Consider the following 21,731-nt stretch of genomic DNA (forward strand, 5'->3'; position numbering starts at 1 on the left):
GTTGCGCGATCAAAATAAACTAGAAACAAAATTGCCTCGTTAAAGTTAACGGGGAAATTTAAAAAAGCTTATCTTATATATTAAATTTCCACGATCGATCCTCGCCCTATTCGACAGAATTAACAGAATTTAAATATTGTCGTTGATATACTTTTTGCTTTCTTTTTGAGCAGGCGTGATGAATTTGCATTTCGCTAAAGAGATTGTTGTTGCGGAACACAACGCTGTACTTTGCCCAGCTAGACTGGGAAACCAAAAAGAAACCCTTATCTGATTTAACATCAAATCATTCTGATGCTTTCTAAAAGTATGCCGTCCATACAATGGGGTAGGCAGAAGGGACCTAAAATTAAGATAACCCGTTTCCTACATTCCGCCTAATTTTCGAGACATTGCCAGTTGGTGAAACTGATGACGCTTCGTATTCTTACCAGAGCGAGGAAATGGAAATAATTCATTCCTCAAGTGGGAATAGAGCCTGCGACTGTCGCGTTATAAGTAACAATAGTGCGGTGCTACGATCGTTTATTTTTCACCGCTGGTTGATAAGATGGTAATGATAACAAAGAGTGCTCGGTAATAAGTGCTTTTGGTCTTCAATCTAGATCGATGATATCAATAGTGGTCTTCTTAATAAGAGGTCAATTGGGTGACCGTGGACAAGTGGTTCGCGATAGTCGATCTTATAAGTGGCCTTAGAAGTATAGGAAAGCGCTGAAAGAAGATTTCTCAAAATTCCTACTTTCATGGGGAAAAACAGTTTTAAAGTCCACATAAGGAAATACGCGGACGACGACTTGTAGATTATGCTATAATAAAAATTCAGAATCCATATTTCTAAATTAAAGGAAGCTTTTTTGGAACAAAAAATGCTACGCCCGAAGGCAAGTGGGGACTAATTTTGTACAAATAATTGGCAACGGCCCATGAACCCTCGTAATAGAATTGTATGGTAAAATATTTTCCTTCGTTATATTTTAACAATATTCTGAAAATGCTTTAAAAGTGATTCAATCTATTAGTTTATTACTACTAGTTACTTGAACTTGGTTTCACTTTGAATATTTTTTTATTATATTTTTTTTCAGCTTCACTTACTAGTATATCACCCAATCGTATTTCAAGTAGGTGGCGCTTCGCTTACAGTCAGGCGTGTACCAATTATGCATGTTGGGCAACAATTTTTATAAAAACTGGACAACTTAATTAGTCCTAATTGATAGAGTCGTGGCGAGGACCGCGTGTCATATACCTATATTAAATCCTATACAAATCTATATTAATTATTCATATTTATATATAAAGTCTGTTATCAACACAATGACCTCATTGCAAATTAAATAGGACGAACGATTCGTGCCAGATCCGATAGCATTCAACTGAACTATCACATGATATTCTGATGCATGACAGAGATAACCAACATTGGTGTGGCGCAAAGTGCTTATATCACGTTTTCACGTTTTTCCCGCATAACAGGATAATCATAGCAGAGGGGACCTAGTATTAGGAAATTCTGTCCCCCCTTTTACGATTTTCAAAACATTGCATGTTGAGTGACGAGACTTAACACAATGCTTTGTATAACAAAGGAAACGGAGATCAATATAATCATGACCCTGAGTGGGGATCGAACCCATAACCATAGCGGTAATTAATTTACCACTGCTAGTGTTTTCTTATAGTCAGACTCATGCTCTAAAGAACTCCCTACCGTCATGTTCTTTACAAGCCTTAAACTTAAACAACGTCAGTGACCGTAACATTTTATAATTAGGTTAGAATTTCAGGAAAGTAAGTAAAAATAAGGAGTATACGCTGTGGTATACATTTCATACAAAAATATTTTCAATAGCTTAAAATTTTCTACTAACTAATAAGGATTTTTTAACATGCTTTAATTAGTCTGTAGTAATTAAATGTAACAAAATCTAAGAAATTGACTTAGATCTATTTGTAATAAGCTGGTCTGATGACGCAGCCAAGATTTCAATATTAGAATTGTTTTGATATTATTACTATCTATAGGCGGTAGTTTGTGTGTTAAGTTCGTATTAACTATCACCAAAGTGAGGTTTCGATCTCTGCTCTCTCTCTCATCAAACTACAGTTGAAGTGTATCCTTTCCAATAAAAAAAGAATCATCGAAATCGGTTGGCGCACTATTAAGTTATTCTTCCATTTGTCACGCACATACTGAATGCACATCTAAGACCTATGTGATTTCCTCATGAATAACATTGTCAGACATGGACCAATTTAAATTCGGGCCACACGGAAAGCACCAAATAAAGAAAGAATAGTCAAAATCGTTTTACCCAGTCAAAAGTTCTGAGGTAACAAACATAAAAAAAATACAGTGGAATTGATAACCTCCTTTTCTTACAGAAGTCCGTTAAATATACAAATAAAATCTTCACATATATAAAATTTGTTAAAATTTAATTTCAAAACGTTAATTTCAAAGCAAAGTAAATAAATACATACAAACTTGCAGTCAAAGTCACTTTTTGCAATTTCTTTCTCATTTCTTATGTTTCCCGCGCTTTGGTAAGTGTCACTTAACGACGCGAGATGAGACTCTTAACCTACTAATTAAAGGCAAATCTTTTTAAAGAAGTGTTAACTTTTCTTAAAATATATTTTCGACATACGAAAAATAAGTCATGGTCCAGGGAAACAAGCGTGCGACGCTTACGACTGATTAGATTCCCGTTTGGGGGAATGAAATATTTAATATTTTCATTTTCTCGCTTTGGTAACAAGGCAAAGCGCGGCGTAGAGTTACACCTTTATACATGCAATGCCTTTCGAATTCGGGGAAAAGTAGGTGAAGCGTCGTCGGGGTGACTTAATGGGAATGGATCGCTACAGTGGGGAACGAGTGTCTTAATGGGAACCGAGTTTCTTAACACTAGATCCTCGGGTTCCCCCTGCCTAACCTGCTATGTCCGGGATACAGCGTGAAACTGAAAAAAATATATAATTCATTTTGATTTGCCTGCACCTGTCAGTTTTCGACCCAGCGTGTAATTTAAAATAGGCAAATACGCAAAATTTGAGAGCCCATGCGACGAACGTTTCAATCAACGTATTGGATTTGCAGACCATTCTCAATGTCACCTTTTTTTAGGCAATATTTATTCGTTCTGTGACATGCTTCCGAATGTAACGATGATTCTAAAACATCTACATACGAGTATAGGGATGTATTACGTTTCCCAGTGAGGTTCCCCTACCTGGAACTGTAAACAACATAGTTGTAGGTTCAATTCCAACTTGCTCATATTACGATGTCAACATGAGTAGAACAAAGTGTAGTTAGTTACTAAAATAATATTATATAAATAATATAAAGACTAAATAAAAAATATGTATTAAAAACCATTTTTTTCTTTATCCTTACTTATAAAAATTCTTGAAACGTGCGCCACTTAACCCATAACCAATCTTTATAGCTTCAACAAAATCATAATATACAGTCCATAAAAGAAATAAATGTACGAACCGAGTTACGGAATATTTACTTTTAACCATATTTTTACTTGTTTTACGAGTACAGTACAGGAGGAGTACAGGTAAAATGTTAAAACACTCCGTAACAAAATTTGGAGACATTGCGTGTTGGTCGGCGGAAGTTTTTCTTCTTTAAAAAGTGAGGAAATAAAAATAATTGGAGACTCCAAGTAGAAATCAAACTCTCAACCGTCGGGTTTATAGTCATGCGATGGCTGACAGCATCTCGACAGCCCCTATATACTTTATAAACGCGACAGGTTGTAGGTTCGATTCCCACTTGAGAAAATGAAATATGTATTTAAATATTTTAATTTCCTCGCTGTGGTGGTTAGCTTCGTTGAGTTCCGCTACCCAAAACGCAAAGCCTCCAGAAGTGTGGGTAATGGAAGTGTCTTAAAGGGGAATGGGGTGACTTAACACAAGATTCCCAGGTTCCTTCTGACTATCCTGCTTTGTGTGAAAAAAACCAACACAAAACAACTTAAAGCTACATTTTGTCTATTAGAAATTCCGACATTGGTGTGACAAGTGTTTAGCACTCAACTCGCAAGTTCGAAATGCCACAATCAAAGAACAAAAAAGAGAGTAACTTGTTAGCAATTTAATTTAAAATACACGTTTTTTTGTAGTCTTTCTAAACCTTTGTGACGTCCGAATGTTTGATCCGCCTCGAGGTACCTCTTGACCGTAGCGTGTATTGTTTACCGACAGAGTGAAAACTAAATCAAACCATCTTTTTTTAATTAGAATATGTCATAATATTTTTTGTATTTAAATACCTTTAATTTTCGCTTTTATTCCACATTTTAAATGTTTTTTTTTTCATTTATATTAAGATTTCTAACTAATTAAGAGACAACTATTATTCATTACAAACTCGGTATGAAATATGATAAATGTCCCCCACATGGTTAATCACATAAACGGATATTAAGCACGCAATGTCTCATTTGGGCAGAAAGTCGAGAACGGAGTGTCGCAACACTAGATCTCCTCTGCCTGCCCTGCTGAGTGATAAAGAAGGTGAAGCTTCAAAAAAATGGTTTAGTTTTTTTAATATAAATATTTTTAAGAATCTAAACATGCATCTCTGTCTTTCCTAACACAGTTTACTCAGTAACAGGAGCCCGTTATATACAGAACGCTATAAAAACCCCTCTTCAACCCCCCTAAGCTCGTATCTGCAAAGGTCAAGCATTGGCTGGTCTTTGTAAAGTAAACAAGCAATTAATCTTGGTTACATTCCGTTTTATACACTGGAATTTGAGAAATGTGTCGAATTTCTTAAGTTACACTGATAATTTGATACAATAACTCATTTTGAAACGGATTGCAATATCTTATTGTCTTATTGTAAACTGGACGATTGTGTTTCAGATGTCATTCGGAGGAATGAATTGTTTTTTTTTTATTATCTTGTTCTGGTAACTTGATAAAGCGCGCCACTGAGTTCCGAGACTCAACACGCATTACCTTTAAAATTTGGCGGAAAGTATCGAACGCAATGTTTTAACGTAGGGTTGATTCTGTTTACTCTGTTATATGTATGTTGTGGGATACAGCAGATATGATATGTATCTAGCACATAGCAGGGTAGGCACGAGGAAATGAAAATATTAAACTATTCATTCCCCCGCACGAAAATCGAACCTGCAACCCTCTTGTTTACAGTTACACGCATTGCCACTGGGCCAAATTCATCTTTAAAATTTTTCACAAAGTATAAGCTTAGTCACTTCTAGGCTATCCTCGTATTTGTAGTCCATAGTAAACAATCTGCATCGGCTAACCGACGCGTCGCCGACCGCTTAACAAGAACTGTACAAACAGTGATCGTGGAGACAATGATTTATTTCTATTTGATACGAGACTCTCGGGAATTCTACAGCTCGAAAAACAATTTAATTAATTGTGAGTTATATTACAAGATATCGTAATAATTGTAATATTATATAATAGATATTATTATGAGGTCGTCGTGGCGTTGTGGCACAGCGACTGACTGAAACTGTAACTTAGTGGGTTTGATTTCCACATCTCTCTCCCCTTTCGCCTCGTCCACTGTCATCAACCCGCACATACATACTCCTGTATGTGGAGGCTCCTCATGCTTTGCAGTATCATCGCTGTTGTGTTTTCGAGAGTCAGGCAACCAAGGCTAAATGTATTAAAAAAATTCTTTATAAATCCTCCGGAGAGTTTTAAAAACAAACTAATCTCAATTAAAGTCTAAAGTGAAAGGAAGTTCATAATAGCGTTGAAAGCTTCCCTTATATAAAATTATGCATCTTTAATGTGAAGTGACTTGGTTGATTGCAGTTCTCGGTACGAACTATTATGAATAGATTTATTCTGTTTTTTATATTTTACCTCTACAAGCTAATCTAAAGCATTCATTCGCTTCCTTTAAATTAACTAAGGAAATTATTTTTACACTTTGCTACAGAAAACAAAAGTCATTGACGTTAGACGTAATAGCAATTGACGTTTTGAAGTGCGACGTTAAGCTCCGCCATTTTACCCGCAATTTCTCGAAAATTGGGTGAAAAATGGGAACGGAATATTTTATCACTAGATTAGGGATCTGCAACTGCGTGGTATACGCAGGATATACTTTTAGTATTACGTTTTATTTACATTGAAATCTTCGTAAAATGCAAAACGGAGACAATTGTCACTGAATTTTTGGGGCTTATAGACACGTACGGACATACTTATAGGAACAGCACCTACATACATATCACGGCTGACTATAATGGCTCATAACTCAGATGTCTCAGATAACAGCACCATATTATCACGTCATTCTTGAGCAAATGGCCAATTCTGTAAGAATCAACGGTATTTTAGGTTCTTCAATAGAATTGCTTGTAAGTTAATACTTTTGTGACAGTAAACTTCTTTATTACGGAGTGACAGACAGACGGAATGGCACCACTGCACTTCGAAAGTTAAAATTTGGCATCCAGGTAAGTGAGAGTGAGAGGGTTACGGCGTTGAGTTCCGCCACTCAAAATTCAATGCCTCGAAAGTATATTGACGGCAGTAAGTTTTCACAGCCTACTCTACTACAGCTGTAGCTGCATGCTGTATAGCTTTTTGCTACTGGACTATAAAAAGTTTTTATAAAAAATAAGTTTAGATAATAGTAATTATTGTATGTAATAGTAATTATTACCTTAATATTTGAATATTTGGCTTAACTGCTACTCATGAGCATGCTTCCATAAGTAACATATTTTATTCCAGCGCATAAAAGTTTCCGCATTTTTGGTGACAGAGGGGCGCCATGTGGGACACTGCTGAATAGATACGTTGAAGATTCATTACAGCTCCGTGTTTGTCAAAAATTGAAGCGAAAAAATTCACATTTAGTATGTATGTAGGTTATTTTTTGTGCCAATTTTCGGACTTTTCGTACTCACCTCAGTTTGGTTAATTGATATATAGATATCTTCAAGAGATTTTCACTTTGATTAATCAACGGAACGAAACGGTGATCGTTTGTTAATTAGGCTACTTAATTTGTTATTTTTTCATATTGAACGGCTCTTATGTTTCTTAATCCGTTATTGTTATATTTTTATAAATATAATATGTTGTTTTCGAAGCCGTTCGATTCCCACATGAGGATATATTTAATATTATTAATTTCCTCGCGGAAATGAAGTACAGCACGGGGTTGAGTTCACTCAACACGCAATGCCACCAAGAATTAGGTGGAAAGCGGGGAACGGACGAGCCTTTATGAAGAATTGAGTGTTTACTAATATACATATTATGAAGACGTAGTTTGACGAGCTCGTCGTGGCATAGTGTCTGGTTAAAAACGCCATGGCTATGAGTTTGATTTCCACTTGGGGAAAGAATTAATTTGAATCAATTATTTTCACTTTCTTGTTATGCTAACAAGACAAGTGCGACATTGAGTTCTGCCACTCAATACCTCATTAGGTATCTTAGTACTAGGCTTCCACTAACTAGGCCTCTACTAACTATCCTGTTATATGCAATAGCTAAAAAAATAATCAAATTTTAGTTTATATTCTGGACAAAACATTATTTTTTTTTATTAAAATACAATATTTCATATATGAACACGACTAAAAACTCTAGAAACCTAACAAAGAGCAACTATTGCCATTGTATTATCACGAACTAAAATAAATATAAAAACTATAATTGTAATCTATTCAATTCAATCTATTCTAACCTATCAACGTTGTCAACTTTCAAAGAAAAATGAAATACATTTAAAAGAAAAAATATATGTATATTCATATATTGATATAATATAATATGTAGAAAACTTTTGAATAACCTTGCATATAACATTGCATGCTTTTTAAAGAGCTTAAGTCGTATAGCGTTTTAAATTAAAAATACTTTAAGCTTTTAAGCTCTTTTGACTACGACACATAAGCGACGGATACACTGATTCACCCAAACCACTTGGAATGACCTTCTTTTATTATTATTAAAGTTTAACGGTATATCAAATTTAATACGTGTTGACAACGTCATAATATGTTTTAAATAATGAAAATTGCTCAAGTTTGCACCTTCTAAGTGCTCAAGGTGACTAAATACTTACAGGTACAGTGCGTTACAAAAAGACTAAAGAGGGTGTTGTTGAGTTTCATCACTCAATGGACAATATCTCGAAAATTGGACGGAAATGTGGATATGTTAACAATAGATTGTATTGCCACCTTCCATATACATATAAATAGTATAAATTTTCTACCCTCGAAGCTTAGTGCTTATATTGATGCTTATTCTTATCCCAAAAATTTAAACTTAATTACTAATTAAGAATCTCAATTAAGTAAACACTTTCGTTTCTCAACATCAATTAAACGATATCACTTCACAGCAAAAATTTCATTTTGACACGTACAATGTTATAGTCTAAGAGTCTGTTGTTGCTAAATATATTTAATAGATACTATATATACATAATATGAAGAAGATTAAAAGAAACGGATCTTTCACTAGACTATCCCCACTTGTTCCGCTAATTCATACTACCCACGCTCGGTATTTTATTTGTTTGTATTGATTATATTTCTAACTATAAAATAATAGTAAAGATTTATTATGTTACCATGAAAGTAACATGTTGTAGTATTAAGACACTCCACTCTCCATATTCCACTCTTTCAAGACTAATGAGTGAAATTAACTCTACGCTTCGTATTACCAGTCTTAACAGTTTCAGTATTTAGCTACTAGAACGAGAAATAAATATCTATAATGAATAATCAATAAATGATTCTCTCGAGTGGGGTTCAAACCCACAACCACCTTAATAAAAACTTTCTAATATTTACATTTCTAGCACAGTTATTCCACATACGAGTGTAGTCAGGCCATCACCTCCACACAGCCGCCTCTCTGACTATAATACGGTAATAATTGAAACGAATTAGGCGTCAGCTTGACGTGTAACAATGGATATTAAACTTACGACCTACTTCTGCTAATGCAAGGTGATTAGGTGATTAGTGTGTCACACTAGAACGGGAACGATTTAATGGAAATTCAATTTGTCCGTGATATCTCTTTTATGTTCAAAGTTAAATAGATTTTTTTTTATTTTTCATTTTGAGGTTACAATTCATCGTAGCCAACTTCTACTTAGACGTATAATGGAAAATCTTGTTTTGTTTTTTCGTTTCCGTGGGTATTTCAAGATCTCCTCTCTCATTCCTAACCTACTGATTCCAATTTCCTGGTTTAGACAACCTTGAAAATTCAATATATCAATCAATTTTGTCTCTTTAACGTGATATTTTTCTGCGTAGTACATCACAAGAGACGGAACCACCAGAAAAAAAATATTATTAATGCGGATACACCAACTGCTGACACGTATCTGCACCCCCTCTGGTGTTGCACGGGGTCGTGGGCGGCGGTGATCACTTACCATCAGGTGATCCGAAAGCTCGTTTGCCTTGTCTTTTTCCATCAAAACAATGGCTCTCCAACAACGGACTGGTCTTGTTGTACGTTTAACTTAAACATTACATTTAAAGTTTGAACCTCCACCTCACAGTAACAATAACTACTGAACTACAGGTAGGTAGGATTATATATGACTTCGTTGTTTACCTCTACCTAACGAACCTGTTAGCACATCCCGGACATAATGGCAGGTAAACTAAACTAAACTGCAGCTAATAGAATTTGCGACTCGATAAACATCGGTCCATAAGTGACTAGGTGGATTATAATATATCGGATAAACAGAGAGTGAAGAAAGACAAAGAGATAATACGCTACTTATCTCCGTTTTCCACTTTCATTTGATATAAAGACATTTTACATGTGATTGATAAAGTCTGGGTGGTCAAATATTTTACCCCCTGTTAAATACCCCAACGGAGAAAGTGTTATTTAAATATATACAGGTGGCAATAAAGCAGCAGAGTCGGCAGAGGGAACGTAGTAAAGTTTAAAACCTTACCTAACCTTAGGGCTTAGCCCAGTGTTCAGACACTACGTTACCCAATTTCCGCCCAATGTTCTAAATTATTTTTCTTTAACGCCCATCTGCGTTTGGAACGTCAGTGGCGAGACTCAACGCCGTAATTTGTCTTGTCACTAAAGCGAGGAAATGAAAATCGAATACACATAATAATGCATAATGCATCGGATGCCCGCACCTGCTCCAAGACAGTATCAAATTATATATTTTTTAATCTTTTCTGCATTTTCTTAATAAATATATTAATTAGTAAGTATTTGTTTTTAAAATATACATTTTACAGTCGAGTACTTTTTCTTCTATACTGTACTAACGCAAAAAGTAGCTTCACGCTTTTTCCTGCATGGCAAAGTCAGCAGAGGAAATGTAGGTAAGATATTCTGTACCCTCGCGACGTCAGATATTGTCCACGATGACCTTAATCTTATGGTTTCACTTTCGAAAATGAACATGCTATAATGACATAAGCATAACTTCACTCCCTGAGAAGTAATCGAACCCGCAACCTTCATGATTAGTCACGCGTTGTCCCGCTACGCGACCACTGCCTCATACTGCGTCATCTCACATTATTGTCTCAAACAAGTCCAACTATCACAATATATTACAAACATTTGTAACGGCGACAGAACACCAAATACATTTCATACTCATTAAAAGAGTAATAAATCATAGAGATGTAGCGTTTTATTCTTATAGTCGAGTTTAAAATGGTATAGGGGAAGTTGGGGCTTTTCCGACTGTACCTACACACTTTTATTTTATAATGTTTAATATTAAAAGTGATCTCAAGCAACATTTTTAACAACTGTGTGAAAACTAAATTATTTCAAAATTGCTTCATATCAAGAAATTGTAACAAATATAATAAAGAGCAACATTGATGGGTTCTCTTATTGAATCCATATGTTTGCCTTTTAAAAGTTTCTTTGTTATTTTGTTTTTAATACTGAGTTCAATCAGTTGTTTTCTTTTTTTGTGAAAACTTTATTGGATATGTTAAATTTCATAAGTTTATCATCAAATGTATTATAATGCTGTGAGTTTTCCAAACTTAAGATAAATAAATAAATATTTCTCCTCTGAAAATTTTTCTTATACTGTTGTATAATATATATACATAATAAGTAAAGTGTACTAAAATCTGAAATAAATTACGTACATTGTTATAATAATTTGTCTTTAGGGGTTATTTATTTTTAAGACCCACTTTTCTTTAACATTTATTTTATGACTCAATTTGCTGGTTTTCATATTTTTATTCAACTTTTATTTATTAATTAGCTTATTTATTAGCTCGCACATTAGAGAGTATACATAAGGAATAAGGAATTTAGGAACGTAACGGACACTTCGTTTCCAATAAAATACTTTCGTTTCCCACTTTCCGACGAACTCTGGAGCGTGTTGAGTGGCGGAACTGAAAGCCGTTTACTGCTTGTGCCCTACGCCACGGCTGGCCTCAAACTCTTTCACCTGTTAACATAAATATATTCTTGTGTGTTGTTTCAGAAATATGTCAGCGAGTTGACTGTTGTTCGTGATTGTGTCCCAACCTGCAATGAAAAAGGTAATTATATTTTTCTATAACTCCACATTTAATAAAACCTAAATAAGAAAAGATAAGTTTTTTCTTAGATATTTTGTGAACAATTTTTTAGACTACCTTATATGTACATACATATATAGTTACTTAAATATATTATTCCCCCGAGTGACGTTTACAGCCGCGCGCCTGTGCCGCTGTTGCTCTACTGCCAAATATAACTTTAAATTTAATGATGAAAATAAAATAAAGTAAGCTGTTCTTTTTCAATAAACCTATAAATTATATGACCATGGGGCCTTAGATTCCAGAAAAGTACGCTTTTTTAAGCTTTAAATTAAAAATGCATTTAAAATAAAATGCGTTTTAAAATTAAGTATATATGAAAAATAAAAAAAAAATGAAATACAATTTTAAGCAAATTTCGTTTGACAAACCCCTCTAAATCCCGCTCTGATTGTAAAACCATGTTCTCAAAATTAGATTTTCCTTTATAGAGATATAAAAAGTACGTGATTAGAATGTAATTTGTTAGATAGATGATAGCTTCACAGTAACCCAGTGGAGCAATTTCTGACTATGCGCAATGGTTATGGGTTCTATTTTTTAAGTTGACGCTAAATTCGGCATAAAACAGCTAATTTTAAAACCTTCCCTAATGCATTCTGTTCATGAGATCTATTGTGGCGCAGAGGCACAAGCGTGCGAATGCAAGCGCGACAGGTTGTGGGTTCGATTATCACTATGGGAAATTAAATATTTAATATTTCCGATCCCATGAGTTCCGCCACTCAACATGCGATGCCTTCAGAAAAAGTGGATGGCTAGGGTCCCAGGATATGATGACACTATAAAAAATATAATAATAAATGTACTTTCGTATTTGACATTTTTAAAGTGTTTCTACGACACTAAGGATTAGAAAATATTTTATACGTTTTCTATTAATATTTTCTATCTACAATTTCCATCTGGCTTTGCTACACATATCGCCTCTATTGTTTCACTGCGGCGTTGCGTCATACAAGGCCATCGCTAACGTCGCGTTCTAGACCACTTTGTAAAGAATAATTACTTTAAATTTTAGTAGTGATTAATTACTCTGTTATCACTATTCTAAGATCGAAGTCAGACAATTTTAAAAGAGAGTAAAATTTGCACTTGTGCCTATTTTTTTTTTTCATACCGCATATTATTGAAGAGTAGGTAAAGAGAACCTAATTTTAAGGCTATCCCTTCCCCACGCACCACTCAATTTTGGAGACATTGCCTTTATGCTGCCCCACCACGGACTTTATAAAATGTTTCTTTTTTGTAGCTTCACGATGCATCCCGCACACAGCAGGATAGGCAGTGGGAACCTGAGAACCCTTCAAAATTGTAGAGTCAAACTGTACACTGATGGTAACTGTAACTTAACGGTTATGGGTTCGGATTCCACTCGGGGGAATGAATTATTTCCGTTGCCTCGCTCTGAGAACAAGACAAAGTAGTATATTAAGTTAGTAAGGAATGACTTAAAACTGGGTGCCATATTCCTACCCTGCTAAATCTACTACATGTGAAATACAGTTTACTCGTAAGACTAAAAAAATATATTTTTCTTTCGCCTCGCTTCGCTTTTCTTCGCAATACTATATAATACGTTACTATAGTAATAAACTTTCTTCATTCTACCTCATAAAATGACTGCTAAGATAATAAAATCTTCATATACAGCATATATTTTATATTTTCTTCTAAAAAACTTGTATAAAGTCCACTTTCCGCTAAAAGATTGCTTTCTAGCGAACAAATGTTTTCGTATCCACCTCTAGACTACTAATGGAGTGGCATACAAATATTATATGCGATACATGCTCCTATTGAACCACTTTGAAGTTTAGACGTACGTATGTATGTAATTCACGATGATAGTGGGTTCGATCCCACAATGAAAAGAAAATTTTATTATAATTGAGGGATACAAGTGTGCGAAAAAGCTTATAAAAATTAAAGTAAAAGTAGAATTTGAGCCTGCTCCTCTTGAATATTGTCTAAGCCCAAAAGCCAAAAAGAGTTCTAACAGGCGCGAATCCGCCATGCAATATCTAGAAAATAGTGCACAAGTTGCCACAACTGCCTCTCTATACCTTCTATGTGAGAGCGTGACTCAGTACTATGAAGTGATTTCTGGACCACCATGACAAAGGGATATTTCGATGACGTTAACAAAAGTCACTGTTCGCGAGTGATAAATAAAGAATGCTAAGTATAATAAAATTGTGATGATTTATTTCTTATATTCTTGCTATGCTTAATTTTAGTCGTTATAAAAATATATAGCACCGCACAGCAAACACAGACAGAGGTTACCTAGTGTTAAATCACACTGTTCCTACCCACTGCCCAATTTTCAAGACATAATGATTGAACTTTTCGCCACGCTTTCTTTGATTGAACAACATATACAAGAGCAAGGAATTGAAAATAATTCATTTTCCCGATCAGTAATTGAACCCACAACCATCGCGAATACAGCAAAACAACATAAATAAAAGCGAAACATTAAAACAACATATGCTCAATATAAATTAAACTCGAACCATTTAATGAAAGCTATTTATATACGTACAAACGTAAAACTACGCGGTATTTAGTTCGTTAAACCCACCGCTAACTGTTCCCGGCGCTCGTTCCGCTAATACTGCGCAATGTTCCCACATTGAGATAAATGGATCAAACTTTTGTTAATTGTGGTTAAATAAATAGTAGACTATCGTGATAGCGTGGTGGTTAGCGATGTACGTAGGTAACAGATTGGTATACGAATAAGTTATCATCTTTACAGTGTTATTTTTCACTTTGGAATAAAAATACTTTTTAGAGAACGTTTATAATTTAAGGCCATCATGGCTCAGGAGCACAAGGGTGTGACTGTAACGCGATAGTTGTGGGTTCGATCCCCTCTAGGAAGAATGAGTTACTTTTTATTAATATTTTCATTTCTTCGCTTTGAATTCCGCCACTCAACACGAAATGGTTCGACAAATTATACAGAGAGAACGGAGCGTAAGACACTCTACACTAGATTCCCTCTGCCTATCCTGCTGTATGCGGAATATAGTGTGAAGAGTATGTTTATTTTTAATTTTGAGTGCAGCAGGATATCAACCTGCGCATTTTTGGGAATATTCCCAGCTCTCTGACCACTACCCCATATATTCTACGAAGCTTGGCCGGTATTATATACTTGTTTCAATTTATTTTGAGATAAACGGCCCTCCCATTTAACTTCATTCTTTAATCCTGGCAGATTTATAGATTTCCGTATCTCAAAAGAAAAAACGTGTACAATCATTTATATTTTGAAAAATTACAATACAAATAAAAGAAAAAAATCCTAAAATTGAAATTTTATTGCTGTGTCACAGAAAAAGAACTTTTAGAACAATTCTCGAATCGAATCTACAAACATGAAATATGTACGAGATCCGGTAAGTGATTCCAACTCGCAAATTACTTGACCAATTTTCTTAATTCATATTAAATAGACAAAAAGCCTTAATAAACACACGACCACCATTCAAAGAAAATCAGCCTATGATAGAACAAAACGTTCCAACTAACAATCATTTTGCTCACGACCCCCAAATCTACAATAGACGAGGGCACTTAGCACGTACCTCACGTAGCGATGCGGCTGGGATGATTTCATGTTAAAAATCCTTCTTACAACTCCGCTATGATATATGGACTGTAAGAATTGTGTTAGCTCTTGTACTATACGAGAAAATCAGGAGTTTTTTTTCTTTCTTTGTTCTAGCGCTTACATTATGTATATTAAATATATATATATAAATGTATATAGTAATATCGCCAGTTTAATTACATAAAGCCCGCTTTATGTAATTCGGGACAACTCAATATAATGTTTTTAAGTAAAACCTAATGGTATAAGTAAAATCTTCTTCTATAGTTCAATCGTTTGTTAAAAGCACTTTCAAAAGAAAATTGACAGTTTTTTCATGTTTGATGAATTAATAAACATCGATAGACACCTGGTCCAAAACTAATACCACAATTAATCAACAGGCTTACAAATTAATTAGTCATGTCAGTCACGTCAGTAATAACGAAAAATAAATCACCTGGCACTCTTATATCAAAGGTAATACTTAGGAACTAGTGAAACGTGAAATTCAATTATCAGATAAGCTAATGTCAATTATATAGCGCAGGTGTACTGACGTCGGTTCATTCTAGTAGAATATTAGAATTATTGTTTGATGTAACGAGATTTTCTTTGTTCTTTTGTTTGTGCTGCAAATGCTTGTTTGTTACATATTATTCTCGTCATTTATTAATAGTGTAATGATGGCCGTTTTTGTTTTCTGCTCACCACATGTATTTACCAGGAGAGAACAAAAGAAATATTGCTATAGATAAATTAATCTTTGGTCGATGGTTGGATACTAAGACTATAAACCAGGATTCTTGGATTTGGACATATTGCGCAAAACGCAGAAAGAAATGGACTAGTCCTCACTAGACTAGTTAAATATGCACGACATGTCTCTGTTTAAAAATGCTGTAAAAGTAAAAAAAGAATGTGTAAAAATTATTCTGAGAATCTATAAGCAGCGGCCAGCAATATATTCGGATGGCTGGAGATCAACTTAAATTTACCCCATAATTGCACAATATAATACATTTATTTAGTCTTCGGGTCATAGCCTGAATTATCTTTATATCAAAATACTATAAATCTGTAGAGTTTATTTGGTAAAAAAAATATCGATCATTTATAGAGTAAGGCTATATGTTGAAGTGTTTCGACTTGACGGGTATTGTATTATACATAATAATTTCTTATTTCTTTTTATCAATGGGAGTGAAGCCGTAGTAAAAAGCTAATATCAATAAATACAGGAATTGGGTGCGAATATCGAAATGATTGAAGCTGGACTTATTTCCAATAAAACAAACATTTACCTTCATTGCCGTATGTAGGACAAACGCTAAATTATGTAAACAGCAACATATCGTCTATTCCGAACGTGTTCCGTAATAAAAGCCTGCCCGCAATTTATTGTAATAATATATGAAACCGATCAACATTGAACTGCAGATACTACATTATATTATTTTCATTTTCCTTCTTTCGTAGGTAATGCGGCGTTGAGTTCCGCCACTCAATATTTCGTAAATGGTCGGAAAATGGAGATCGGAGTATCTTTACACTAGGTTCCTACCTGTTCTGCTATGTGGAAAAAAGCGTAAAACTGCTAAAATACAGTGAGAATAAAATAACTTCAAATTACATCATACACTGAATTTTGAAATTCTATCTAGTTTACCGCATCCTGCTTGCTATTGAACTGTTTGTTAAACTTTAGTAGCGAACAAATAATACTAAATTTATTCATTTGAGTAATCCTAACACTTCCTGAAATTTTAGTTTTAGTTTAGTTTAATTAATAAAATTACTTTGGAATAATCGTCATATACCGTCGTCATATACATTTAATTTTTCACAGCTTTTATTTGACTTGCCGTGTCAGTGCGTGAGAAATCTTGCAAGTTTAATTTGACCCATTTCCCAGTGTCCCATTGAGCTGAAATAAAATTGTTTTTACAAAATCTATCTAATACGGATATTAAATGAAAGGGTTTTATTTGTCAAATACATAATGAAAAATAAATATCGAGGAATATTATATTTAATAAGTTTAAGTTAAGTCTTGTTAAAAATAGAAGGTAATCTTTTGGAGTAGAAATTTACTATCAGTAATCTAGTGAACATATACTAAAGTCATGACATTTATTTTTTGTTTTTTTAGTTTCACGCTTTATCTCTATCAGAGGTATACACGAGGTAGCAATAGGAAACGAGGCGCAAAACGCTAAGGTCTCATATCTTTCAAATGAAATAAGCCAAACCTCTTGCAAAGAAAAGCAAAGAGCACGTCTTATCTGTGTCTCCATTATCACCATAAGTCACAAAGATGCAGGATGCAATAAGTAATATTCTGGCTCCGCTAAAATCATTTCCTTGTAACTGATGGAGTCACGAAGTTAACACAATTCTTATCAGATCTTGTCTGATTAGACTAATGACAGCAATTCCATATAGCCACCGTTGCAAACTATTAGTAAGAGAATTTGTTAAGTTTAGAAAGGCTGTTTGTGTGTTGAACATGAGTTATAATATGTTAGGTACCTATTTACAAAGTAAATTAAAAATGGTTAAAAATAATATGTTTAAACCAAAAAACTTCATCATCTTTGTGTAGTTTTTGTTTTTTTGTTGACAAATATAGTAACTAACAATATATGGTACCATGTCTGACATTGAGTTGAACCTCGCAACACGCAATGTCTCGAACATTGTGCGGAAAGCAGGGAACATTAAACGAATACAGCGTGCAACTAATTCTTTTATCTAAAACATGATTTATCCTACATAAAAGGAATAATAAAAAACCATTCATAATTCATGGAACAAACATTGAAAAATATACAGTCCAATAGAGAACCTCCTCTTTTTGAAGTCAGTTAAGAAAAGGTGTTGAAAATATAGTCGTAGTAATAGGACGGTTAACTAACACAAATAACTTTAGTTGGACGTTCCAGTGCAGTGCAGTGCAGTCGACTGCAGATTTTCATTAAAAATGCAAATAAACTAGTCACGTAAGTAATTAAGTCCGGCTACGCTTACACGTCCGGTTTAGTGGAATGAAAATTCTTTGCGATTTTTATTCAAATAAATATTATATTTATTTGAATAAAAAGAGAAATAATTATTTTCATTTGAACATCCGGGAATAAGACAAAGCGTAGCGTTAAGATCCGCTACATGCAATGTTCAGAAAATTTGGCGTAAATTGGGGCACAGAGCATGATAAACTTGGATTTTTTTTTAATTTCGATAGATAGCACCTACCTAGCACATCATTTAAATTTTAACACAAACATCACAAAAATAAATTTTACAACTTTCAATAAAATATAACGGATATTTATCAAAAGCGTAATATAATCGTATAATTTGATATGTGGTCAGACTTAATATGAAAATTGTATTTTATACCGAAAATTTGCGACTCAACCATTTTTATGAACGATTTATTAATTTACTGTATACAGTAAAGCGCTGGAGGGCACCTCCAGAGAATGTATAATAAAATTGGGACACTTATAAATTGATTACTTTAAGTTAATAGCGTGAATATCAACCATATTTTTATTTTTTTATTTCCCGCATATAACAGGGTGGGAAGAAGAAACCTAATATTGTAACACTCCGTCCTCTACTTTTAGCCGAATTTCCAGACATTGCGTGTTGAATTGCGGAATTCGATGTTGCTCTTTGTTATCTTTCTTGCAAGGAAATTAAGATAACTCTTCGTTTCCTCGTGTGTGAATCAAACCAACGACCTATATATGTTCCGTAACATTAGACCTAGACTAGGCAATAAAGAAACTCTGCAAAAAAAAATTCCATAATAAAAATGGGTCTATCTCATTAAAATGCTGACTTTGCATGTCAAAGTGATAAAAGGAGATATAAAATATGTGAATTCGCTCGTAAAGAGTTAAGTAAAGAAAATTATAGATTATTACAAAATCATTGTTTGTAGAGTTCCGGGCCGGACAGGACAGAATCCTTATAGGATCACTTTTTATTTCTCTGCCTGTCTATTTCTATATATCAAGACCATTTTTTCTCAAGATCGCGTGGATTTTTTTTTGGTTTACGCTGTGTGTGAAGAAGAAGAAGAAGAGTTCCCAATACTGTAGGCATTGCGCGCTGAGTGGCGGAACTCAACCGCACTTTGCCAGAGCGAAGAAATGGAAATATAAATATAAATAATTGAAATGAAATGAATTTAAGCAAATGAAATGAAGAATGAATAGATTAAAGAATAAAGAAAGTCATTGGTTTCGATTGGGAATGTCATAAAAACAAAGTTAAAATCCAAGTTAATATAAAACTTTCAATCATCATAAAATAATACAAGTGTTTTCGTTTCTCCTGTTATCAATTCAAATTTATTGCTTAAGGAATCAGAATTTACGACTTACTTAGCTAAGTTTAGTTTTAAAAGCGTCATTTAACATAACAAATATATTTTATTGTACTTTATTTAAAGTATAAAACAATATCATCCTGTTGTTAAAGACATTCTGGTGTCTGGTCGAAATAATCGAATCCAGGTGAAAAGCGGCCAATAGAGTATCTTTTTTAGTCTTAAATATAATATTTTTTTCGACAGATACTGGACCCGCAACCACTCCATTTGCAGTAACGCGCTCTAACTCTGTGCCTTTCTGATGATAATGTTAAACTCTTTTTAGCTTCACGCTGTAACCCGCACATAGCAGGGTAGGAAGAGGGAACCTGGGAACCTTGTGTTACAACTCCCTAAGAGACTTCCATACTCTACATTTTACCAAATTCTCGAGACATTGCGTGTTGAGTGGCAGAACTCAACGCCGCGTTATTTACCAAAGCTAAGAATGTTTTATATTAAATATTTATTCCGCCTCAGTGAGAATCGAGCCCATAACTATCGCGTTCACTGCCACACGCTTAATACAAATTAATTTTAAATATATTCTAATTTGTCGATCGATGGATGTTTATATAGTTTAAATAGTTTATATATTACACTGTACATTCTGAACGCGAAATTGACTTCCATCGCGACGAGTCAAACATTTGCATACGATTGAATCTCCTCGCATGAATTTAATCATAAAATAATTAATATTTTAGACCTTACGACATGCCCGATCGAGAAACGATATTTTTTTTGATACAAGAAAGCAAAATTATACGACAGTAAATTGTGGTTTAGTTTGTATACGTAATCTAAAGTAGTGGTGTTAGAATTTAATTCAGCTATTTTTAATAACAATATTAATATTTTAAAGCTAAAGAGTTCTAGCTATGTTTGGTTAAAACCGCAAGAAAAAGCTTGTAAAATATATATTTGCATTTGTGATACATAAAGGATATATTGTGTCTATAATACACACATCCATTCAAAAAAAACTACTAACTTTCCCTAAATAAACTATTTTTTTAGCTTCACGCTGTATCCCGCACATTGTAGGGAACCAGAGAACCTAGTGTTAAGATACACCGTTTCTCTTAAAACACTTCCATTCCCCACTTTCCACCGAATTCTGGAGGCATTACGTGTTGAGTGGCAAAACTCTAGATTTAAATAATTATAAATTAAATAAATTATTGTGTCGTACAGTCGTCGGTTGTAAATGTGCCAATTATATATACTTGGTATAAAACATCAATTTTGTACCAGCAATTATTTTAAAAGGCAACGGTGATTTATAATATTTTAGTGGCATTTAATAACTTCGTGCCCCGTAATAATCCTTTGCAGGCAACGAGGGCAATATAAATATTTATTTAGGTTTTACATTATAAACTGTAATGGCGGAGTGGGCAATGTGTTTGGCAATATACGCGATGGTTAATAGTTCAATCCTCCACATAATATCGCAAAAAAGCACAATTTAAGAGACTTGGTGTACGAAAAATGAGAAGCTGAATTTGTTAAAATTAGATTCCCTCTGTCCTTGTGGGAAGAAAAAAATTAAGATGATTTTTGTTTTTTCTGGGTTCCTAGGCCGTACCTCAAAAGAAAAAAAAAATGGGACCCTTTCCGCGCACAATTGATTATAAAATTTACAGTGCAAATAAAAGGATTCCAAAAAATTGGAATTTATAGGTGATATTACAAATTCTTTTTTGTAGTTGTTCATACTATCCCGCACATAGCAGAGTAGGCAAAGGCAACCTAGCGTTAAGACACTTTCTGCCAAATTCTTGAGGCATTGCGTATTGAGTGGCAGATCGAAGAAATTAAAATATTAAACATATAATTTCTCCGAGTGGGAATCAAATCCATAGCTGTCGCGTTAACAATTGAACGTTTACCCCTGGGGCACGGTGGTCTCGTTATATTTATTATAAGTTATTTATTATAGAGAAGCAAATAAGTAAATATTGTAGGTATACATATGTGGTATTAGTTTAGTAGTAAATTACATAGTGAGCAATGAACTCGATCCAATCGAATGAATAGATGCAAATCTGACCTATAAACCTTTGAAAACCGGAACAATCTCCATTTCAGCGTTACACCCATTCAATTCTATCAAAAT

At 34.0% G+C, this 21,731-nt stretch overlaps 1 protein-coding gene across 2 annotated transcripts in view; it reads left to right on the forward strand.

Annotated features, from left to right (window-relative positions):
* Positions 1 to 21,731, forward strand: part of LOC146528216 (uncharacterized) — a 51,762-nt gene that overhangs the window by 25,398 nt on the left and 4,633 nt on the right. For both annotated transcript variants that reach the window (XM_085203223.1, XM_085203222.1), the window contains exon 3: positions 11,522 to 11,579. In XM_085203223.1, coding sequence (XP_085059349.1) covers positions 11,522 to 11,579 — 58 coding nt within the window. The remainder of the gene's footprint in view (positions 1 to 11,521; positions 11,580 to 21,731) is intronic.

The sequence above is a fragment of the Heliconius melpomene genome, chromosome 19 (genome assembly GCF_056956725.1).
Source record: "Heliconius melpomene rosina isolate 202511_hmr_F chromosome 19, ASM5695672v1, whole genome shotgun sequence".
In the NCBI taxonomy this organism is placed as follows: domain Eukaryota; kingdom Metazoa; phylum Arthropoda; class Insecta; order Lepidoptera; family Nymphalidae; genus Heliconius; species Heliconius melpomene.